Raw genomic sequence first — 25,661 nt, 5'->3', positions numbered from 1 at the left:
TCAGGCATGTGAAGCGTATGCGCTGAAAACCGGCACTTCCAATCTGTCAAGAATCCACGACAGGCCCTGTGTCTGCACAAGAGAAAGGCCTCTGCAGGTGGAGTGTTCCGCTTTCTACAGAACCTCCGCCCACTGAAATCCCTTAAAAATCTTACGCCTGGTAAAAGCATGCGTCCCTGGGATACCTGGGACCTGCGCATTCCGTAGAGCAGAGGCCCAGGAGGGGGAATGTCCGGACCTCCGGAGCCCTCAGGTAAGGGCGTAGGATTTTTCCAGATCGGAGGCCTCCGCACGCAGGAAGCCTCCGATCGGAAAATATGGCCCATTATTGAAAAGTTGACTTTAACAGAATTTCCTGCCTTGTTTCTTTCGATGAGTCCTACTTCACTGCGGAGGAATGTAATTTATATTAACATGTTGCAAACAATTATGGCAGACAGTTATGTTAACAAGAAAATCACTGAAACTTACTGGTTGTTATGAACATTTTATGTTTCTTCTCTAAACTATAATTTTATAGAATTTGAAATTGTTCGATCTGCTTCCGGCCTATTTCCTCAAATGAAGCTTGCATGCAAATCATGACCTTTACTCATACTTCTTGGAAGCTGATCTGAAACAATGTCAAAAGTTTTTGATGACACTAAATAATTGAATTCACTGATTGACTTACTGGAATGTGTGCGCAGGTGACCTGCCAGAGCGTCTCTACGTCGACAGGCATAATTACAGAGGTGACATTTGAAGGGCTTTTCACCAGTGTGAAGTTTTATGTGGCGCAGAAGATTTCCTTTCTGGGTGAAGGATGCTCCGCACTGATTACAGTGAAAGGGACGCTCACCTGCAAAAGCAAAAGATGTGAAGATACCTTTAATGATTTAATAAGTTAACCCATTTTACATACACAAACATTTATGTAATATTTTTTGGGGCAGATTGTTGCAGAATGTAACACAAATTTGCAATGTCCTCTTTGCTAAAGTCTTTCTTGAAAAACACAGGCGCTCATGAATAGGAGAGTAGCCGTTTGCTGGGGTACATTTAGTGCTTCACACTCCTGGAAGTGCACCTCCCACGGTTTCCCACCCGTTCATTGTTAATCATGGTGGGTGAGTGCCTGAGCTCCCAACACATGTTCCGGAGGCGAATCTCTGTGCCAGGAATGTGAATTTGTAAAATTAACCCTTATAAATATATCCCGGAGTGTTAGCAATGGATCAGGAACGTGCATTTGACGCTGGTCAACATGGACTATAACTTCAACAAATGAATGTAGCCTTAGGCCAGGATTTCATGCTGACTTACTGTGTTTATGCCATATGTGAATGGGTGTCTCATCGGGCTCACGTTAATGTCTAGTGACAGACAACATTCCCACAGGCTCTGACTTTTCAAACTTCAATGGGGCTATAAAGTGGGGACCCAAGTTAGTGGGAGAGAAGACACAAATAAATAGTCATATTCTTTCCAAGGCTCTTAGGTAATCCACATAATGCCAGCAGCATATCGTGAGCACTATGGTTATCCTAAAATTAGTAATGACGCCCTAGAGAAATGTCTTTGCTCTGCTGCAGACAGCCTTGTTCATTGTGCATACTTTTCACTAATCACAGCTAGATGGCAGAATTCTGATTGTTTGTAACACATGCTGCTGTGACTAGGTTACCTCAAAGCCCTGGCTCATCTTCAACTAAATTCACAATGTAATACTCAATAGCAAAGGGGAATTTAAGCAGCATCCTCCTTGTAACGGGTGATGTACTGAGAAGGTATTGGGAGAGGGGGGGGGGGAAGTGATTGAGATCAGGATACAAATAAATCTTACAAATGTTTCAAAATTATAGTTTACAAATGATTTACCTTTCCTGACAAAACTCCCAAACCTTTTGCAGCTAAATAATCAAAGCCAGGTATTAGTGGAAACTACTTATCAACTCGCTCAAGGAGAGAAAGTGTGTGACTGTTAGCAATATATAAAGAGGTACAGGCTGCAGAATCTTGTTTCTTAGGGTTGTCATGGAAATGAAGCCAAAAATTGCTGAATTACAATTACTATGATTGTAGCAATTTATTTACAGTTTGTGGAGCCGTTCTAAAATAAACCAGAGTGCAGATACAGTGCTGGTTAGCTTGATTCTAAACCGTCCTGTGATTGTCAAGCAGATTGCTAAGAAAATGGAGGATTGCAGCTTTGAAGTCACTAGAACAGAAAGGAGTGAAGCTTTGATTTTGCATTAATTTAAGGGGAAAATGAAGACAGCACATTCTGCTATAACACACAGTCTCACTGGGCAATCACACGGTGGCACTGAGCGTATCTCCTACTGGCCATTGTTTACACAGTACTGGCAACAAACACTGGCCAATCAGTCTGACAATAAGCACCCTGCTTACTGGCCAATCAGAAAAAGGACACTGGCAAAGAGTACACCTTCCACTGGCTAATTGCTCAAACCTTATCCATTAATGAGCATCTGCCATGGAATCACACGGATAATGAGTGCAACGCCCACTGGCCATCATGGCCAGGAAACACATCTATCAGTGATGTTGCACTAATAGTGCTATTGGACAAGCGCGTGGCTCGGACTCTACGTCCACTGGCCATCGTGCCGTGATGTGGCCAGGAAACACATCTATCAGTGATGTTGCACTAATAGTGCTATTGGACAAGCGCGTGGCTCGGACTCTACGTCCACTGGCCATCGAGTAGTGATGTGGCCAGGAAACACATCTATCAGTGATGTTGCACGAATAGTGCCATTGGACAAGTGCGTGGCTCGGACTCTACCCCACCCCAGCACTGAACAGCTCCTGTGAAGAAATAATATGGGTAAAAAAAAATCCTGTATTCAGGAGGTAAAACAATTACATATTAATTAAAATAACACTGATGTGTGATATTTGTTAAATGTTATGCATTTAAATTGGTTCCACTGTACAATGCTGAATGGATTATTGTCTTGTACTGTAAATTTAGTAACACCAATTACCAGTGTGGCTTCGCTTGTGTACCATGAGGACATTTGGCCCAACACATGACAGTCCACAGATATCACATGTCAGTTTTCCATTAGACGCTCTAATACCGTCGGCTGCAGTTGACCGATTGTTGAACTGATCCCCGTCATAGGCATCGTTCTCCAGCAGGCAGCTGCCGCTGTTGGTTCCTCCATACTCCTCAACGTGACACCCATCCTCCCTTAGATCGAGAGCTTGCTCGCTTTCATCATCTTCGGGCTTTACTGCATCTGCCGGACAATAAGTAATAAAATAACCCTCAGTTCATTCTTCCAGTGAATAACATTTTGTTTCAAAAATTACTTATTCCTTTTTAAAAACATATATATTTTCTCAATAAAAAGCTATAATCGTATCACAAAACTGTACACATCTATCCTGTGTTACATTTAGCAGTAATTACTCAAATTAAATATTGCAATAAAACTCACACAGCCTGTCAATCTGAGCGGGTGTGATTTCCAATTTGCATCTCTAGCGGGGTGAAGGCTATACCGGAAATTTGCAAATGGAAAATTTACCGTTCTGAATATTTTGCTTATTTTCAATTAAACAAACTGTTCAAAAGAGGACTGAGTGCTGCAATGAATTAAACTCTGGTCCTTCACTCCTGGGCCCTGGGTTGAAATCCTGCCCAGATAGATGGGACGAAAGCTTCCTCCATCTGATGACCCTAGCAGTACTATGTGAAATGAGCTTAGACAGTCTCAATCCAATTCCTATCGAGCATGCTCCCGAGGCACAAGCCGGATCTTAATTTGGCACGAGGCTGACCACCTCACTCTAGGAGGATACAGAATAGTTGGTGTGGGAAACGGAGACGATCACCCCGGCACAATCTGGGCTGCTCTTCAGATGTTGGACTAAGGTTAAGGGTGCTTTAGAGTGAGCTTTACGCTGCCTCTCAGCGTACAATATTTAATTTGAGAGCGTTTCATGGGGGCACTGGGTGCACTAATATGAAAGTGCTCCATTTTTCAGTGCGAACATCTTCACCTTGATGAGCACAAAACTCAATGAATGCATGGTCTCTTTACCAAGAATAACCACAGAAAGCAGGAAGCAAACAATAGCGCATCACAATGATTATAAACAGAGGCATAATTAAATGACAAATATAAAAGGACAGGATAGTCAACACAGTGATGTAGTATAAGCCTAGGGCACCAGGGCAATGGAGGACAATGTTCAATTCCCTCACAGTGTTGAGTTGCTGATCTCAGATGTGCTGCTGTGGGATGATCTTGAATGAAGACCAGGCAGAATCTGGAGATAATTCATTTCCAGGCTGCTCTCCAGGGAGTCCTGGCAGTTCTCTTAGAGTGCTGTCAGTGGAACCTGGTAGCAGTCACCCAACTACCTGTTCTCTTGGTCACAGGTGATGCATGGCCCAACAAGACAAAGGGCATGGCAGTGAAAGCTGAAGGAATTCACACCCTGACAAGAAAGTTTAGCCAGTGTATAATTAAGCCCCATCAGTCTACTCTCAATCATCAGCAAAGTGATGGAAGGTGTCATCAACAGTGCTAGTAAGCGGCACTTACTCACCAATAACCTGCTCACTGCTCACTGATGCCCAGTTTGGACCTTGGTCCAAACATGGACAGATGAGCTGAATTCCAGGGGTAAGGTGAGAGTGACTGCCATTGACATCAAGGCAGCATTTGACCGAGTGTGGCATCAAGGAGTTCCAGTGAAACTGAACTCAATGGGAAATGGGGGGAAAACTCTCCACTGGCTGGAGTCATACCTAGCACAAAGGAAGATGGTTGTGGTGGTTGAAGGTCAATCATCACAGCCCCAGGACATCGCTGCAGGAGTTCCTCAGGGCAGTGCCCTAGGCCCAACCATCTTCACTGCTTCATTAATGACCTTCCCTCCAACATAATGTCAGAAATGGGGATGTTCGCTGATGACTGCACAGTGTTCAACGCCATTCACAACTCCTCAGATAATGAAGCAGTCCACGCCCGCATGCAGCAAGACCTGGACGACATTCAGGCTTGGGCTGATAAGTGGCAGGTGACATTTGTGCCACAGAAGTGCCAGGCAATGACTATCTCCAACAAGTGAGTGTCTAACCACCGTCCCTTAACATTCAACAACATTACCATTGCCGAATCCCCCACCACCATCAATATCCTGGGGGTCACCATTGACCAGAATCTTAACTGGACCAGCCACATAAATACAGTGGCAAAAAGAGCAGGTCAGAGGCTAGGTATTCTGCGGCACGTGTCTCACCTCCTGACTCCCCAAAGCCTTCCCACCATCTACAAGGCACAAGTAAGGAGTGTGATGGAATACACTCCACTTGCCTGGATGAGTGCAGCTCCAACAACACTCAAGAAGTTTGACACCATCCAGGACAAAGCAGCCAGTTTGATTGGCACCCCATCCACCACCTTAAACATTCACTCCCTCCACCACCAGCGTACCGTGGCTGCAATGTGTACCATCTACAAGATGCACTGCAGCAACTCGCCAAGGCTTCTTCGGCAGCACCTCCCAAACCCATGACCTCTTCCACCTAGAAGGACAAGGGCAACAGGTGCATGGGAACACCACCACCTCCAAGTTCCAGTCCAAGTCACACATCATCCTGACCTGGAAGTATATTGCCGATCCTTCATCGTCGCTGGGTCAAAATCCTGGAACTCCCTACCTAACAGCACTGTGGGAGCACCTTCACCACACGGACTGCAGCGGTTCAAGAAGGTGGCTCACCCCCACCTTCTCGAGGGCAATTAGGGATGGGCAATAAATGCTGGCCTTGCCAGCGACGCCCATGTCCCATAAACGAATTTAAAAAATATATACACAAGGTCTTAGATTTAATCTTGGTCTGTGCTAAGTTCGGGTGCTGTAATTGACCTCAGTATTTCTGGATTGGGTATGGAAAAATTAACCATGGTTCCTACTCCTGAAAGTTGTCTAGTGCCCGCGCTGGAATTGCATAAGGTGAACATCAGGTGTGGACAGGACAGAACTTGGCTGCAATCCCTCATCTCTTCCCCTCCCTTGGACCACTGTGGTCAAAAAGTCTCCTGACTCTCATTGTAAGGGTTGTACATGAATAAAGGCTTCTTGGGCAAGGTACCCTGTACCAGAGAATGCGCAGCGCCCGTGGAACTAAACCTTGGTGAGGAGTCAATGTGCTGAGGAACGGAGAGTAGCAGAGGACAGCAGAGAAAACTTCGGAGAGAGATATATATATATTACGTGGAAGTATATATTATAATGTATATAAAAATAGGGTATTATAACGCATATGCAAAGGAACAGGATATAATAAAATGCTAGTTGATCTCCCATGACTTTGCTCCTGGACAAATAAAAAATATATATTATCTACACTTCAAGTATGTCTCCTCTTCTCTCCCATTCTAATTCTTCCTGGTTGTAATCTGACTCATGCGGACAATCAACAATAACAACAACTTGCATTTATATAGCGCCTTTAACGCAGTAAAAATCCCAAGGTGCTTCACAGGAGCGTTATAAAACAAGATTTGACACCGAGCCACATAAGATATTAGGACAGGTGACCAAAAGCTTGGTCAAAGAGGAAGGTTTTAAGGAGTGTCTCAGAAGAGAAAAGAGAACTAGAGAGGCAGAGAGGTTTAGGGAGGGAATTCCAGAGCTTAGGGCCTCAGCAGCTGAAGGCACGGCCGGCAATGGTGGAGCGATTAAAATCAGGGATGCTCAAGAGGCCAGAATTGGAGGTACGCAGAGATCTCGGAGGGTTGTTGGGCTGGAGGAGGTTACAGAGATAGGGAGGGGCGAGGGCTATGGAGGGATTTGAAAACAAGGATGAGAAGTTTAAAATTGAGGCGTTGTTTATCCAGGAGCCAATGTAGGTCAGTGAGCACAGGGGTTTTGGGTGAACAGGACTTGATGCGAGTTAGGATATGGGCAGCAAAGTTTTGGATGACCTTAAGTTTATGGCGGGTGGAACATGGGAGGCCAGCCAGGAGTGTGTTGGAATAGTCAAGTCTGGAGGTAACAAAGGCATTGATGAGGGTTTCAGCAGCAAATGACCTGAAGTGGGGCAGAGTCGGGCAATGTTACGGAGGTGGAAATAGGCGGTCTTAGTGCTGGAGCGGATATGTGGTCGGAAGCTCATCACAGGGTCAAGCACAAGACCAAGGTTGCGAACAGTCTGGTTCAGCCTCAGACAGTTGCCAGGGGGAGGGATGGAGTCGGTGGCTGGGGAACGGAGTTTGTGGCGGGGACTGAAGACAATGGCTTCGCTCTTTCCAATGTTTAGTTGGAGAAAATTTCTGCACATCCAGAACTGGATGTCGGACAAGCAGTCTGATAATTTAGAGACTGTGGAGGGGTTGAGAGAGGAGGTAGTGAGGTAGAGCTGGGTGTTGTCAGCGTACATGTGGAAACTGACGTCGTATTTTCGGATGATGTCACTGTGGGGCAGCGTGTAGATGAGAAATAGGAGGGGGCCAAGGCTAGATCCTTGGGGGACACCAGAGGTAATGATGTGGGAGCGGGAAGACTTCAATTTAGAGTAAAATCGGGAGGGGGAGTGTAATACAGGCCCGCACCCCCCACATTATTGTCAGGTGGGTTAGGTTAGATTTATTCCCTAGCTTACAAAACAGGAGAGGAATCAGATAGCTTATACAAGAGTATTTTTTAAATTAATTCTCAGAGATGTGGGCGTTGCTGGCGTTGCCAGCATTTATTGCCCATCCCTACTTCCCCTGAGGAGGTGGTGGTGAGCCGCCTTCTTGTTTTGTTACAACAGAGTGGCTTGCTAGGCATCTGTAGAGGGCAGTTAAGAACGGACAAGGGTAGTGTTGTGTATGTAATATGTGTGCTACTTTGAACCTATGGACAGGACTGCACTACTTGTTGGGCGTAGTGATACGCAGTACCACTCCTGGCCATAGGGGTATAAATAGTACTGTGGGTACTGATCCCCCTCAGTTCCCGCCTGTGGGCATGAAGTAAAGACCTATGTATAGTCCCTACCTCCAACCAGTAAAGACCTGTTTGAGTTATACGTTTAAGTCTTTGTGTTAATTGTTCAATACAATACACATACTTAACACTGGCGACGAGTCAGGTTCTTACCCTGCGGCAGTTGAAGAGAGGTTTCAAACATCACCACCCCACTAGAAGCGACAGGCTTTAGGACTCTGAAGCCTCCATCAGCGACTGAGCACTGGAGTGCAGCAAACATCCTGACAGCTTCCAGCGACTGACAGAAGTCTTTCTGCAGTTTCCTTGTTCAACCTAGGTGGTGGGGTAAGCCGTGCAGTGTTGGCTGCAAAGACAGGGCTGGGGAAGTTGGAGAAGATAAGGGCGATCGCAATCCCTGATAAGAGCCGCGTTGAAACGCGCGAGCGGGTAAGCCAGAGCCCGGGAGGGAGCGAGCAAGAGCCGCGCGAGCGGGTGAGCCAGAGGCCGGGAGCCGCTTCAAGTGCGAGGCGCAGCGCGGGCCAGCGATCGGAACCAAAGGTAAGGGCCGCACTCGGGGGCTGAAGGGAGACGGCGTCGGGGGACGGGTGAAGACCGCCAAGCGCGGGAAAACCGCCATTTTGTGGGCGGAGGACGACGGCAAGAGCGGGAAGCCGCCATCTTTGATAACAAGTAAACAAAATAAAATCTGAGAAATTGCAAATCTACAATGCCTAAACACGGGAATATTAGCACCTTTGATAGTGACCTCGAAGATTGGGCCATATATGTTGAAAGAGTAAAAAATTATTGTAAGGCCAATAAAATTCATGACCAAGATAAAGCTCTAACATTATTAAATTTAATGGGTGCGAAGACATACGGGCAATTGAAACACCTGTTATCACCAGATGAACCGGCGGATAAGACGTTCGATGAGATTGTTACTGTCCTGAAAGATCATCTAAACCCCACGCCGCTGATGCTAGCGGAACGATTTAAATTTTACGACAGAAGGCAGCTACAGCATGAAAGCAATGCTGATTATTTGCTGGAATTGCGTAAATTAGCGAAATATTGCCAGTTTGGAACGGGACTGACAGAGGCACTTCGAGACAAATTTGTGTGTGGTTTATTTAAACAGGATACACAAAAGCGACTGCTCGAGGAGAATGAGCTGACGCTTGAGAAGGCGGTCACTATGGCAGCAGCACACGAAGCCGCAGCGAGAGGCACGGCAGTAATGCAGCTACGGTCACCGGAGCTCAGTGCACACAAATTGGGTGTGAGTTCTGGCAAATGTTATCGTTGTGGAAAGACAACGCATGATCAGAACCAGTGTTGGTTTAAAAACCAAGAATGTAGAACTTGTGGTAGGCTTGGACATATAGCTAGAGTATGCAGGTCAGGGAAGAAGACCAGCAACAAGAAGTCACCGCAAGGAAAATACGCAAAGGTACACAAGGTGACCGAACAGGAGTCCGATTCAGATGCTAGCAGTAATGAACTGGCTAGCTTAAGCTGTAATGAACTGGCTAGCTTAAGAGTACTCAACGCTGGTAAGGGTGCAGACCTCCAGACAATTTGGGTCACTCTTCAGATAGAAGGAGTCCAAGTAAAACTGGAATTGGACACTGGATCGGCATTGACGGTCATAAATAAGAAAGATTACGGAAAGTTATTCCAACATATTCCCCTACAGGATACGGGGATTATATTGAAAACATACACGGGGCAAAGAGTGTACCCCATCGGGAAAATAGAGGTTGCAGTGGTCCACAAGGGCGAAGACAGTCAAATAATGGACTTATATGTGATATCTGAAGGAGGTTCTCCACTACTAGGACGGGAGTGGATTAGGAAAATGAATATGGACTGGCATTTCCTACAAACAATAACGAGTGAGAACTCGGTGAAGATAGTCGGCCCAGACTCTGGAACGGATGATGATAAGCCCAACTCAGGTGCAAAAGACAAAGTTTCAGCACAGAATTCCACTGAGCAACAACAACATAGTTTAACTGTGGATTCTGAGTCTGGCAAGTCTACTGATGTGCCCATTTCTGAGGGACACCGGGCTCGAACTCAACTCCATTTCAAACTACAACAGCAATTAGAACAAATGCTTCGCCGTTGTGAGCAAGAGTTGAATGCAACGAAAGAGTTCTTTGATATAGAGTTGGAGAATCTGGAAAGACAACAGAAGCAGCTGATGGAGAAAATGGAGCAGGAGCACACAAAACGTCTGATGTCAGAGGAGTTAACGGTCAGCCAACTCCTGCATATGCTGAAGGACAGGACTCTGAAATGGGAAAAACTTGAACACGAACTTCAATATTCAAACGAAAGGGGTTCGGAGCTCTCAAAGGTTATTGGAAGAGCTGAGGTGGCAACACAGACTGAGATGACTGCAACAGAGCAGCCCTTGGATGCCAAAAGTGCGCTGACTCACGTCAACGTAGAACAACAGACCGCTGAAACAGCTGCTCCGGTAGAGGGATTGAATAGTCCGATCAATCAATCTCCAAAAGAAGTTGAAGTAGTAAAATCTCAAATGAGGTCATTAGTAAACGACTTGCTGAAAGCCCAGAAAAAGCTGGATGAAGAGGTACGCATGAAGAAGTCTCTTCAGGAAAGATGTCTGGACTTGGAACAAAAGCTGGCTAACGCCCAGCTGGGTATGGAGGAAATAGAAGACCCTCTCGCTGGCCTAGATCAGGACGACACCGAATATTACTATGTCCTGTCCTGCCCAACTTGTAACTTCGACTCCCACCATACAGAAATCATGGAGGAGCACCGAAAGTCTACGGAACATCGGGAGAAGGTGGCTCTACTACGGAAAAAGGAGGGAGAGAAGGAGGAACTGCGCATGCAGCTGGCAGCTGACAGTGGAGCCCAGAGAGTCTCCAAGAAGCAGAAAAGGAAAAGTCGAAACAGGAGATGACCCATCTGAACCATTATTACCTCTACCAGATCACACACGTGGTCCCTCCGAACGGAGCCAATTCAGTTCGGAAGTTCAAACTGTTAAATCCATGGAAGGACTATTGAATGAGTCACTCCAGCAACGTGAACCGACTCCACCACAGAGATTGAATCTGTGAACTGTTTTCCGCAGAGACTGAATCTGTGATCTGTTTTGACATGAAGTTATCTATGTATCTATGTTATTCTGTTATGTAAACCTGAAGTTATATATGTATATATGTTATTACGTTATGTTAAATGGGGAGATGACTGTAAAGCTAGGAAGGGAGGAATGTTGTGTATGTAATATGTGTGCTACTTTGAACCTATGGACAGGACTGCACTACTTGTTGGGCGTAGTGATACGCAGTACCACTCCTGGCCATAGGGGTATAAATAGTACTGTGGGTACTGATCCCCCTCAGTTCCCGCCTGTGGGCATGAAGTAAAGACCTATGTATAGTCCCTACCTCCAACCAGTAAAGACCTGTTTGAGTTATACGTTTAAGTCTTTGTGTTAATTGTTCAATACAATACACATACTTAACAGGTAGGAAATGAAAATCTATGCTGTAATGAAGGTGAAGACTGTCAGTGCAGAGGAATGGAACTATTTTCCATTTTTGGTAACTCATGTCAGCCTCAAGCACTCTCAGGATCGGGTACAGCTTTAAACTGCCTCAACCACAATCTCAGAAGAGCACCCCACATCACACTGGTGTGCTTACTTTACAATATCCAGCTAGTATGCTTTATAGCTAATTTAGTATCGATTTGGCCAAGTTGTGGGCAGCTTTGTGCTGCGGTTGTGCTGGGGATGCTGACCCAGGTTCATCTCACGTAGCACCTTCACAGTGAGTAGTCTGCGCCAGACTCAAATTCACATCCCAGAGCAGAGAGGACAGTGTGTGAACTCTCTGTGCACGTAACATTCTATTATTCACAGAGACCTGCCTGCGTAACAGTCACCGCACAGCAAAGTAATGTGCGTTGCTTTAAGATGCGTCTGAGATATGATAAGTTGCTCTATGAATGCAAAACTGTTTTTTTTATAATTACCAACTGTAATTGTAAAATGAAATGGCATTATACCATGGCTTTGTAAGCTACCAATCTCAGCCCAACACAAAGATGCACCCCTGGCCTTGGCTGCTTTCCTGGATCAGTGTAATTTACAGAATTGGACACGGGGAGTCTGACAAGGAGGCATGTTGCAGCATAACGGAGCCACGACCCTCTGTGCTGGTGACTGAAGACACAAAAACAAATTAAAGCATTTTGAAAGTCGTGTCAGAACCTGTGGAACGGGACAGGCTCCCCTGACGTCCTGCGCTGCTGACTTGAATGACGGGAAATACTAAATTTGAATAGCATTACAATGCGATGGGCAGGTGCACTGTACACTAGCACAGACTCTGAATCTAAGAAAGAAAGACTTGCATTTCTATAGCGCCTTTCACGACCTCAGGACGTCCCAAAGCACTTTACAGCCAATGAAGTACTTTTGAAGTGTAGTCACGGTTGTAATGTACGAAACATGGCAGCCAATTTGCGCACAGCAAGCTCCCACAAACAGCAATGTGATAATGACCAGATAATCTGTTTTTAATGATGTTGATTGAGGGATAAATATTGGCCAGGACACCGGGGAGAACTCCCCTGCTCTTCTTCGAAATAGTGCCCTGGGATCTTTTATGCCCACCGAGGGGGCAGACGGGGCCTCGGTTTAACGTCTCATCTGAAAGACAGCTCCTCTGACAGTGCAGCACTTTCTCAGTACTGGCACTACTAGAGTGTTTTTAGAAAGAAAGTGTATCTATTAATGATCCCTTTAAGCTGCGCAGCCACGCAGTGCTCTGGAGGTCCCGTGCAGCCGGCTCACCGGCAGTTAAAGGGAAAACGTGCATGCGCGGAATTTTAGGGGCTGCGCAGCCCAAAATAAATTAGGGGGAACGTTGGTATCTATATTGTATCATATCATGTCCTCAGGATGTCCAAAAGCACTTCAGAACCGATGAATTTTTTTTGATGTGCAGTCACTATTGCAACCATTGCAGCAATTTGCACAAGTATTATCTAACTTTATGCACTGAGGGAGCTGTGTGCAAATGGAAATTTTACCCATAAGAAGGCAAACTGCAGTTGATGCAAAACATTTTGGTGTTTCAGTTGTTGCTGTTTCTAGCTGATTAGATGTATCATGAAGTGAAATCTGCTGTGTGAGGACAATCTTTGTTCTCCTGAAAATCAGCCGAATAACTCCTTTACACGTTGTGTGACCTTCACACTTCAATAAGAAGAAGTTTGCTAAAGGATGCACCTGACTTTCGGTCTCCTCAGCTGTGCTGCCATCCCGCCAAAGCCTGGCTGCTCAAGTGTAGGCGTAAAAAGTACAAAGGCAGCATCGAGATATAAAGCTGAACAGGCTGAACTCAAAATGCTGCCTTTTCTCTCACCATCTAAAAAGAGGCTGGATTTTCTGGTGCTGGTCTGACTCCCAGACACCTTCACACATACCCTACATACTCCCTACCTACTGGCTGGTCACCCCTAGTGAATACACTTTACATCCAAGTGCAGCTTTTAAGCTCATTACAATGATTACATATAAATCCCATTATTATTACACTCCCGTCAGTTTAAATGGTTTACTTCCCATTGCTTGGTGAAGCAGGTGACCTGCTCCAGGAGCTCTGTCACTGCTGCTAAGCAACCACTAGGGGAGGACAACACCCAACCTGCTTCTCCCCTCCAGTTCTCTCAATGTTAGGAGGTCTCCCCACTTCTCACTGCATCTGAATGACAGCCATAGTTGGTCAAACACTAACCGGGGTATACGAATGTACCATGTTACTGTGGTACACTGACGCACTGTATATTAATGCCAATGAACTGTCACTGTAGAACAGTAATGCTCGGTATGGAAACAAGCCATATCTACACTGTGGACTGGACGCAGCTCGATGCTGCATCTCCTAGCAGGAGAAAAGGGGCAGATTACAGGGGGTGAGGGGTGAGGGAGCGGGGTGATTACAGGGGGTGAGGGGGAGTGAGGGAGGGGGGATTACAGGGGGAGAGAGAGGGGGGTGATTACAGGGGGTGAGGGAGGGGGTGATTACAGGGGGTGAGGGGAGGATTACAGGGCGTGAGGGAGGGGTGATTACAGGGGGTGGGGGGATTACAGGGGTGAGTGGGGTGATTACAGGGGGTGAGGGAGGGATTACAGGGGGTGGGGGGTGATTACAGGGGGTGAGGGAGGGATTATAGGGGGTGGGGGGTGATTACAGGGGGTGAGGGAGGGGGGTGATTACAGGGGGTGAGGGGTGATTACAGGGGGTGAGGGAGGGATTATAGGGGGTGGGGGGAATTACAGGGGGTGGGGGGTGATTACAGGGGGTGAGGGGGGATTATAGGGGGTGGGGGGAATTACAGGGGGTGGGGGGTGATTACAGGGGGTGAGGGAGGGGGGTGATTACAGGGGGAGGGGGTGATTACAGGGGGTGAGGGAGGGGGTGATTACAGGGTGAGGGGTGATTACAGGGTGAGGGGGGATTACAGGGGGTGAGGGGTGATTACAGGGGGTGAGGGAGGGGGGTGATTACAGGGGGTGAGGGGTGATTACAGGGTGAGGGGGTGATTACAGGGTGAGGGGGGATTACAGGGGGAGGGGGGATTACAGGGGGTGAGGGGTGATTACAGGGGGTGAGGGGTGATTACAGGGTGAGGGGGTGATTACAGGGTGAGGGGGGATTACAGGGTGAGGGGGGATTACAGGGGGTGAGGGGTGATTACAGGGGGTGAGGGGTGATTACAGGGGTGAGGGGGGATTACAGGGGGTGAGGGAGGGGGGCAATTACAGGGGGTGAGGGAGGGGGTGATTACAGGGGGAGGGGGTGATTACAGGGGGAGGGGGTGATTACAGGGGGAGGGGGTGATTACAGGGGGAGGGGGTGATTACAGGGGGAGGGGGTGATTACAGGGGGAGGGGGTGATTACAGGGGGAGGGGGTGATTACAGGGGGAGGGGGTGATTACAGGGGGAGGGGGTGATTACAGGGTGAGGGGGGATTACAGGGGGAGGGGGTGATTACAGGGGGAGGGGTGATTACAGGGGGAGGGGTGATTACAGGGTGAGGGGGGATTACAGGGGGTGAGGGAGGGGGGCAATTACAGGGGGTGAGGGAGGGGGTGATTACAGGGGGAGGGGGTGATTACAGGGTGAGGGGGGATTACAGGGGGAGGGGGTGATTACAGGGGGAGGGGTGATTACAGGGTGAGGGGGGGATTACAGGGGGAGGGGGTGATTACAGGGGGAGGGGGTGATTACAGGGGGAGGGGGTGATTACAGGGTGAGGGGGGGATTACCCATGTGTCCATTCAAAATGGGGACACATGGGTAAACCACTTTGAAAAATTATACCAGAAAAACACACTAGGACCAGAGCAACACCAAATACGCAAAAAACTTGAAAAGCTTGAAATGGCCATAAAAGATAACCAAAACCCGCTAGACGCCATAATAACAGAAAAAGAACTTCTTGAAAAACTCAAGGACCTGCGACCAGGAAAAGCTTGCGGGACAGACGGCATACTAAACGAGATGATTAAACACGCAGACGACAAACTGAAACTGGCTATCCTAAAACTCTTCAACTTGGTTCTGAGTGTCGGTTATTTCCCTGACATCTGGAACAAAGGACTCATAACACCCATATACAAAAGTGGGGACAAAATCGACCCAAACAACTATCGAGGCATCTGTGTAAACAGTAACCTGGGGAAGGTATTCTGTAGCATCATAAACAAAAGACTTATAAACTTCCTTGAAGAGCACAATGTCTTGAGTAAAAGCCAAATTGGATTCCTGCCAAACTATAGAACATCCGATCATATCTTCACCCTACAGACCCTAATTGACAAACACGTTCACCATAACAAAAGCAAAATCTACGCATGCTTTGTAGATTTCCAGAAGGCTTTCGACTCCATCTGGCATGACGGTTTATTCCTGAAACTTATCGAAAGCGGGGTAGGAGGGAAAACATATGATGTAATTAAATCAATGTATACAAACAATAAATGTGCAGTTAAAATTGGAGACAAACAAACAAAATACTTCCCACAGGGGCGGGGGGTGACGCAGGGCTCGCCAATCTCACCGACACTCTTTAATATTTACATAAATGGATTGGTAAAACTACTTGAACAATCTACAGCACCCGGCCTCACCCTATATGAATCCAAGGTTAAATTCCTCCTCTATGCCGACGACCTGGTTCTGCTGTCACCAACTAAGGAGGGTCTACAGCAGAACCTGGACCTGCTGGAGTCGTACTGCCAGACTTGGGCCCTGACAATAAATCCCCAAAAAACCAAAGTCCTTGTGTTCCAGCAAAGATCCAAACAACATGGACCCACAATAAATTTCACAGTAGGAACAACCAAAATTGAACAAACCACTCACTACACATACTTGGGCTTAAAAATCAGTTCTACGGGAAACTTCAAACTGGCTGTGAATGAACTGAAAGAGAAAGCAAGAAGGGCTTTCTATGCCATCAAAAAATCAATCCAAATAGAAATCCCAATTAGCATTTGGCTCAAAATTTTCAAATCAGTAATTGAACCAATTGCACTCTATGGCAGTGAGGTCTGGGGACCACTAACACAACAAGATTTTGCAAAATGGGACAAACACCCAATTGAGATCCTACATGCGGAATTCTGTAAAAGTATCCTCCGGACTCAAAGGAAAACAGTAAACAACGCATGCAGGGCGGAACTAGGCCAATACCCATTAATAATCACTATCCAAAAAAGAGCCACCAAATTTTGGAATCACCTACAAATGAGCAACCCCCAATGCTATCACTACGACGCCCTGAAATGCCAAGAGCTGACCATAAAGAAGAATACCCTCAGTCAACTAGTCCTGGGACTCAATAAAGTAACTAATAACAATACTAACAATAACCAGCCCCAGGACAGTGACAGGGTAACACAAAGAATTCGACCCAACACAATCGTCGCTGAGCAAAAGGAAAAATATCTGTCATATTGGGCAGAAACAACAAAAACCCAAAGCAAACTCAATTGCTACTTGGCCCTAAACAGACAATACAACATAGCTGATTACCTGACCATGGTAAAGGATAACAAACTGAGAAGAACCTTGACAAGGTACAGACTTAGCGAACATAGCCTAGCGATCGAAAAAGGCAGACACAGGCAGACCAGGCTGCCAAGAGAAGACAGGATATGCTCTCACTGCAGTCAGGGAGTAGTTGAGACAGAGATGCACTTCCTCACAGCCTGTGGAAAATATCAGGGCATCAGAGAGAATTTCTATCAAAAATTCTCACAAATATGCCCTGAATTCAGAAATCTGACTGACAACCAAAAACTCCCATTCCTACTGGGGGAGGAGAGAAGCTGTGTAACACTGGCGGCACACTATGTTACAGCTTGCCATGAACAGAGAGAGAACCAGTAAACTAAGACAAGAGTATATATAAACAAGGCGAAAATATATTTATAAACTCAAGGATATACCTGTTTAAACACTGTATGAATGGAACCGCGTTTATGTGTTCAACCATAAATGTATTTTGATGCTTTGGCAACATAAGATGTACCTTATCATGCCAATAAAGCGATTTGTATTGTATTGTATTGTATTGATTACAGGGGGAGGGGGTGATTACAGGGTGAGGGGGGATTACAGGGGGAGGGGGTGATTACAGGGTGAGGGGGGATTACAGGGGGTGGGGGGTGATTACAGGGGGAGGGGGTGATTACAGGGGGAGGGGGTGATTACAGGGGGAGGGGGTGATTACAGGGGGAGGGGGTGATTACAGGGGGAGGGGTGATTACAGGGGGAGGGGTGATTACAGGGTGAGGGGGGATTACAGGGGGTGAGGGAGGGGGGCAATTACAGGGGGTGAGGGAGGGGGTGATTACAGGGGGAGGGGGGATTACAGGGGGTGAGGGAGGGGGGCAATTACAGGGGGTGAGGGAGGGGGTGATTACAGGGGGAGGGGGGATTACAGGGGGTGAGGGAGGGGGGCAATTACAGGGGGAGGGGGTGATTACAGGGGGAGGGGGTGATTACAGGGTGAGGGGGTGATTACAGGGGGAGGGGGTGATTACAGGGGGAGGGGGTGATTACAGGGGGAGGGGGGTGATTACAGGGTGAGGGGGGATTACAGGGGGAGGGGGTGATTACAGGGGGAGGGGGTGATTACAGGGGGAGGGGGTGATTACAGGGGGAGGGGGTGATTACAGGGGGAGGGGGTGATTACAGGGGGAGGGGGTGATTACAGGGGGAGGGGGTGATTACAGGGGGAGGGGGTGATTACAGGGGGAGGGGGTGATTACAGGGTGAGGGGGGATTACAGGGGGAGGGGTGATTACAGGGGGAGGGGTGATTACAGGGGGAGGGGGTGATTACAGGGGGTGAGGGGGGATTACAGGGGGAGGGGGTGATTACAGGGGGAGGGGGGTGATTACAGGGGGAGGGGGTGATTACAGGGGGAGGGGGTGATTACAGGGGGAGGGGGTGATTACAGGGGGAGGGGGTGATTACAGGGGGAGGGGGTGATTACAGGGTGAGGGGGGATTACAGGGGGAGGGGGTGATTACAGGGGGAGGGGGTGATTACAGGGGGTGAGGGGGGATTACAGGGGGAGGGGGTGATTACAGGGGGAGGGGGTGATTACAGGGGGAGGGGGTGATTACAGGGGGTGAGGGGGGATTACAGGGGGAGGGGGGTGATTACAGGGGGAGGGGTGATTACAGGGGGAGGGGGGTGATTACAGGGGGAGGGGGTGATTACAGGGGGTGAGGGGGGATTACAGGGGGAGGGGGTGATTACAGGGGGAGGGGGGTGATTACAGGGTGAGGGGGTGATTACAGGGGGAGGGGGTGATTACAGGGGGAGGGGGTGATTACAGGGGGAGGGGGTGATTACAGGGTGAGGGGTGATTACAGGGGGAGGGGGTGATTACAGGGTGAGGGGGGATTACAGGGGGAGGGGGTGATTACAGGGGGAGGGGGTGATTACAGGGGGAGGGGGGGATTACAGGGGGAGGGGGTGATTACAGGGGGAGGGGGTGATTACAGGGGGTGAGGGGGGATTACAGGGGGAGGGGGGTGATTACAGGGGGAGGGGTGATTACAGGGGGAGGGGGTGATTACAGGGGGAGGGGGTGATTACAGGGGGAGGGGGTGATTACAGGGGGTGAGGGGTGATTACAGGGGGAGGGGGTGATTACAGGGTGAGGGGGGATTACAGGGGGAGGGGGTGATTACAGGGTGAGGGGGTGATTACAGGGGGTGAGGGGTGATTACAGGGGGAGGGGGTGATTACAGGGGGAGGGGGTGATTACAGGGGGAGGGGGGTGATTACAGGGGGAGGGGTGATTACAGGGGGAGGGGGTGATTACAGGGGGAGGGGGGTGATTACAGGGGGAGGGGTGATTACAGGGGGAGGGGGTGATTACAGGGGGAGGGGTGATTACAGGGGGAGGGGGTGATTACAGGGGGAGGGGGTGATTACAGGGGGAGGGGGTGATTACAGGGGGAGGGGGGGATTACAGGGGGTGGGGGGTGATTACAGGGTGAGGGGGGATTACAGGGTGAGGGGGTGATTACAGGGGGAGGGGGGTGATTACAGGGGGGGGGGGATTACAGGGGGAGGGGGTGATTACAGGGGGAGGGGGTGATTACAGGGGGAGGGGGTGATTACAGGGGGAGGGGGGGATTACAGGGGGTGGGGGGTGATTACAGGGTGAGGGGGGATTACAGGGGGTGAGGGAGGGGGGTGATTACAGGGGGAGGGGGGTGATTACAGGGGGAGGGGGTGATTACAGGGGGAGGGGGGTGATTACAGGGGGAGGGGGTGATTACAGGGTGAGGGGGGATTACAGGGGGAGGGGGGTGATTACAGGGTGAGGGGGGATTACAGGGGGAGGGGGGTGATTACAGGGGGAGGGGGTGATTACAGGGTGAGGGGGTGATTACAGGGTGAGGGGGGATTACAGGGGGAGGGGGTGATTACAGGGGGAGGGGGTGATTACAGGGGGAGGGGGTGATTACAGGGGTTGAAGGAGGGGGTTGAGGGCGTTGATTACACGGTGAGGGTGTGGGTTTGTTAGTTACAGTAGCTGGGGCCGAGTTACTCATTACGGTATACAAAGGCTGACTGGGACAGGGGCTCGGGTAGCTGATCAGATTAGACAGGCGTGGGAGTGTTTCATGGTTCATTGAAGAAGGTCTTTAGAGCACAACAAGAACTTACAGTTATATAGCTTCCTCATTTAAAAGGGTATCTCAAATTGCTTTATTTCAGATTGATTTTAATTAATTCTCGGGATCTGGGCATCGACCAGCATTTATTGCCCATCCCTAGTTGCCATTCTTTGCAGTAATTGCATAAAGCTGAGTGTCTTGCTAGGCCACTTCAGAGTCAAATACATTGCTGTGGGACTGGAGTCACATATCGGCCCAGACCGGGTAAGGACGGCAGGTTTCCTTCCCCAAAGGACATGAGGGAACCAGTTCGGTTTTTGACACAATCCAACAACCTCATGGTCACTTTTCCAGCGACCAGCTTTTATCTACTGATTTTTTTTTTAATAGAGCTCGAATTCCCAAATTGCCATGGTGAATTTGAACTCATGTTCGGGATTATTAGTCCAGCCCTCTGGACTACTCGCCCAGTAACATAACCACTCTACTACCGTACCCCGCTCTCGACATGCTGAGCTCTGACACCAGCAGGAAGTGAAGTTGGGGCGGGGGGCGAAGAGATCGAATGGCACACCACAAAAGCCAGTCTTCAGCCAATTCGATCCACTCCACGTGATATCAAGAAACGGCTGAGTGCACTGGATACAGCAAAGGCTGTGGGCCCCGACAACATCCCGGCTGTCGTGCTGAAGACTTGTGCTCCAGAACTAGCCGCGCCTTTAGCCAAGCTGTTCCAGTACAGCTACAACACTGGCATCTATCCGACAATGTGGAAAACTGCCCAGGTATGTCCTGTCCACAAAAACCAGGACAAATCCAATCCGGCCAATTACCGCCCCATCAGTCTACTTTCAATCATCAGCAAAGTGATGGAAAGTGTCATCGACAGTGCTATCAAGCAGCACTTACTCACCAATAACCTGCTCACTGATGCCCAGTTTGGGTTCCGCCAAGACCATTTGGCTCCCGACCTCATTACAGCCTTGGTCCAAATATGGACAAAAGAGCTGAATTCCAGAGGTGAGGTGAGAGTGACTGCCCTTGACATCAAGGCAGCATTTGACCGAGTGTGGCATCAAGGAGCCCTAGTAAAACTGAAGTCAATGGGAATCGGGGGGAAAACGCTCCACTGGCTGGAGTCATACCTAGCATAAAGGAAGATGGGTGTGGTGGTTGGAGGTCAATCTTCACAGTCCCAGGATATCGCTGCAGGAGTTCCTCAGGGCAGTGTCCTAGGCCCAACCATCTTGAGCTGCTTCATCAATGATTTTCCCTCCATCATAAAGTCAGAAGTGAGGATGTTCGCTGGTGACTGCACAGTGTTCAGTGCCATTCGCAACTCCTCAAATAATGAAGCAGCCCACGCCCGCATGCAGCAAGACCTGGACGACATTCAGGCTTGGGCTGATAAGTGGCAGGTAACATTTGTGCCACAGAAGTGCCAGGCAATGACTATCTCCAACAAGTGAGTGTCTAGCCACCGCCTCTTGACATTCAACGGCATTACCATCGCCGAATCCCCCACCATCAATGTCCTGGGCATCACCATTGACCAGAAACTTAACTGAACCAGCCACATAAATACTGTGGCAACAAGAGCAGGTCAGAGGCTGGGTATTCTGCAGGGAGTGTCTCACCTCCTGACTCCCCAAAGCCTTTCCACCATCTACAAGGCATAACTCCAACAACACTCAAGAAGACAAAGCAGCCCACTTGATTGGCACCCCATCCACCAATTAAATATTCACTCCCTCGACCACCAGCGTACCGTGGCTGCAGTGTGTACCATCTAAAAGATGCACTGCAGCAACTCGCCAAGGTTTCTTCGGCAGCACCTGCCAAACCCGCGACTTCTCCCACCTAGAAGGACGAGGGTAGCAGGCGCACGGGAACATCACCACCTCCAAGTTCCCCTCCAAGTCACACACCATCCTGACTTGGAAATATATCGCCGATCCACCATCGCTGGGTCAAAATCCTGGAACTCCCTCCCTAACAGCACTGTGGGAGCACCTTCACCACACGGACTGCAGCGGTTCAAGAAGGCGGCTCACCACCACCTTCTCGAGGGCAATTAGGGATGGGCAATAAATGCTGGCCTTGCCAGCGACGCCCACATCCCATAAACGAATAAAAAAAAAAGTTGAAGAGTTAGGCTTTTAAGCTGTTAAAGGCATGGAGAGGAGCAAGGAACGATCTAGAGTGGAACTTCTACACTGGAATAGGGCTAACTTCAATTGGATGCGAAAGGATCTAGCCAGGGTAAAATGGAACCAAAGACTGACAGGAAAATCTGTAATGGAACAATGGGTGATCTTTAAGGATGAGATGTTCCAAGTACAGGCTAGGTACATTCCAACAAGAGGGAAGCGTAAGGGAACCAAAGCAAGGGCTCCTTGGATGATGAGGAAGACAGAGTTTTGAAAAAGGGTTAGACCCAAAACGTCGACTCTATTTTCTCTCCACGGATGTTGCCTGGCCTGCTGAGTTTTTCCAGCATTTTCTGTTGTTATTTCGGATTTCCAGCATCTGCAGTATTTTGCTATCGTACAAGATAGAGAAGATGATGAAACAAAAAAAGAGGGTGCATGATGCATGTCAGGTGAATTCTTCAAGGGAGAACCAGACCAAATACAATAAGTTGAGAGGGGATGTGAAGATGAAAATAAGATTGGCAAAGAGAAATATGAGAGTAGGGAATCCAAAAATCTTCTACCAGCATGTAAGGAGGTAGTAAGAGGTGGGGTGAGGCCTATTAGAGACAAAGAAGGTGTTATATGCTTAGAGGTGCAGGGCAAGGCTAGAATACTCAATAAGTACTTTGTATCAATGTTTACTGACAAAATATCGGTAGAAATGGAAAAGGTAGAAGCAATGGAAGAGGTAAAAATTGATAGACAGGGTCTACTAGAAAAGTTGGGTATGCTTAGAGTGGATAAGTCGCCTGGTCCAGATGGCCTGCATCCCAGGTTGCTAAGGGAATTGGGGGAGGAGATAGTGGAAGGGCTTGCCATAATTTTCCAATCTTCCCTAGATGCGGGGAAGTGCCTGAGGATTGGAAAGTGGCAAATGTGACACCATTGTTCATGAAAGGGTGTAAGGACAATCCAAGTAACTACAGGCCGGTCAGTTTAACATCAGTGGTGGGTAAAGTTTTAGAAACAATAATCAAGGAAAAAATTAACAGGCACTTGGGAGAGGTTTAAGCTAATTAAGGAGAGCCAGCACGGATTTGTAAAAGGCAGATCGTGTTTGACTAATCTAATTGAATTTTTTGATGAAGTATCAGAGAGGATTGATGAAGGGAATGCAATGGATGTTGTCTACATGGATTTTCGGAAGGCGTTTGACAAAGTACCACATAGAAGGCTAGTTAACAAAATTGAGGCTCATGGAATAGGTGGGTCAGTGGCAGCTTAGATAAGGAATTGGCTTAAGGACAGAAAACAGCGAGTTGTGGTAAATGGCTGTTTTTCAGACTGGAGGATGGTAGACAGTGGTGTTCCCCAAGGGTCAGTGCTAGAGCCACTGCATTTTTTGATATATATAAATGACCTGGATATTGGAATACAGAGTAGAATTTCTAAATTTGCCGATGACACCAAACTTGGGGGTGTGGCAAACAGTGATGATGATAACAACTGACTGCAGCAGGACATAGAAAGGCTAGCAGAATGGGCAGACAAGTGGCAGATGGAATTTAATACAGAGAAGTGTGAGGTGATGCATTTTGGCAGAAGGAACAGGGAGAGGCAATATACACTTAATGGCACAGTTTTAAAGAGTGTGCAGGGACAGAGAGACCTGGGAGTTAATGTGCATAGGTCCCTGAAGGTGGCAGGACATATTGAGAAAGTGGTTAACAAAGCATATGGGATCTTGGGCTTCATAAATAGAGGTATTGAGTAAAAAAGTAGAGAAGTTATGCTAAACCTTTATAAAGCACTGGTTAGGCCACAACTGGAGTATTGCGTCCAGTTCTTGTCACCACACTTTAGGAAGGATGTGAAGGCCCTTGAGAGGGTGCAGAGGAGATTTACCAGAATGGTTCCGGGGATGGGGGTTCTTCGCTACAAGGACAGGTTGGAGAAGCTGGATTTGTTTTCATTAGAGCAAAGGAGGTTGAGGAGTGATTTGATAGAGGTGTACAAGATTATGAAGGGTTTGGATAGGCTAGATGGGGAAAGGCTGTTCCCACTAGTTGAGTAGTACAAGGTCTAGGGGACTCAGATTTAAGGTTTTGGGCAAGAGGTACAGGGGGGATGAGGAAAAACTTTTTTACGCAGCGAGTTGTGTTGACCTGGAATTTGCTGCTGACGGAAGTGGTGGAAGCGGAGACACTCAATGTTTTCAAGGGGAGACTGGATAGGCACTTGAGGGAAATAAATCTGCAGGGCTACGGGGATAGAGCGGGGGAATGGGACTGACTGGATTGCTCTAGAGAGCCGGCACAGGCTCGATGGGCCGAATGACCTCCTTCTGTGCCGTTATGACTTTTTATTATAACTCTATGGAGAGGTAGCAAGGCAAAGTGGCTTTGAAAGAGTATTCCAGTGGCCAGGAGTGTAGTGGGTGACCGCATGCTTGCGTATGATGTCCAGGAGTAGCATTCAAATGGTGAATAGTAGGGGGCCAAGGATGGAAATAACAGAGCACTCCCACCAGCTGTCTGTGCACTCATACCTCAGCAAGAAGCAGGACATTCAAGAGAAATGAGAAAGGGGAGAAAAACTGGAAGAAAAATTTTAGTCGGAAGGGGCGTAAAGTGTATGCTGATTACTGAAAGGAGTCAGCGCCTTCAGTGTGTAACGGTTTAATCAGTGATTTTTATTACAGTAATAAGTCTGCCAAAATATTTTGCATAATAAAGGCTGCTAATAAGAAGATTAATCATTTTGTTTTGCACCAGCTCACCTCCAACACAAATATGTAATAAAAGCCTTTACTTTTCAGATTTCTCACGAGTGAAATTCTTAGAAGGGCAGTAAAACTGATGCGCTAGATTTTCCATGGGCCTCCCACCTAACCATAAATTTAATTTTCAAGTACTCTGATTACAGCAGCAATCCTACGAAAGCCGGAAACTACTTACATGGGGTTAAGCTTTGCTCTGATTTCTTTGAGCCATGTGGAAAATGTAAAGGTGCTGCAGTGCAATGTGAAGCCGTGACACGATGTCTGATTTGGAAAGCTGTTTGGGTGGCTCAGTGAGACCAGGGTAAAGCAGGATTCTGTAAAACTACATGCAACTCTAAAGCTCAAAAAACAGAAACTCGTCTGCGTCATATTGTCCACTGAACGCCTTTATGCTGTTAAAGGAAAAGACCGCTATGACTGTCAGTGCAGTGATCCCCAACAAGATACTTCAAAGAATGGCAGGGCACAGGTTATTGGCAGCGATCCTCTACAAGGGAAGGTCTTCACTGCGGCAGAGCCAACATGACAGGCACAGAGTGGATGACTAAAAGCTAGTGGGCAGGTACAAAAAATAATTTGAAAGGC

The 25,661-nt window shown here is 48.0% G+C and overlaps 1 protein-coding gene across 1 annotated transcript in view; it reads right to left on the bottom strand.

Moving 5' to 3' along the window:
• LOC147100955 (zinc finger protein Aiolos-like) overlaps positions 1-25,661 on the bottom strand; it is a 160,515-nt gene that overhangs the window by 85,820 nt on the left and 49,034 nt on the right. The window contains exons 3-4 of the mRNA XM_085966063.1: positions 2,994-3,251; positions 674-841 (exon numbers count right to left, since the gene is read on the bottom strand). Of these exons, the coding sequence (XP_085822189.1) occupies positions 674-841; positions 2,994-3,251 (426 nt within the window). The remainder of the gene's footprint in view (positions 1-673; positions 842-2,993; positions 3,252-25,661) is intronic.

The sequence above is a fragment of the Somniosus microcephalus genome, chromosome 24, assembly GCF_052327205.1.
Source record: "Somniosus microcephalus isolate GS21.2 chromosome 24, FLI_Smic_1.0, whole genome shotgun sequence".
NCBI classification, from domain to species: Eukaryota; Metazoa; Chordata; class Chondrichthyes; order Squaliformes; family Somniosidae; genus Somniosus; species Somniosus microcephalus.
This window is presented reverse-complemented; position numbering and strand designations above follow the sequence as displayed.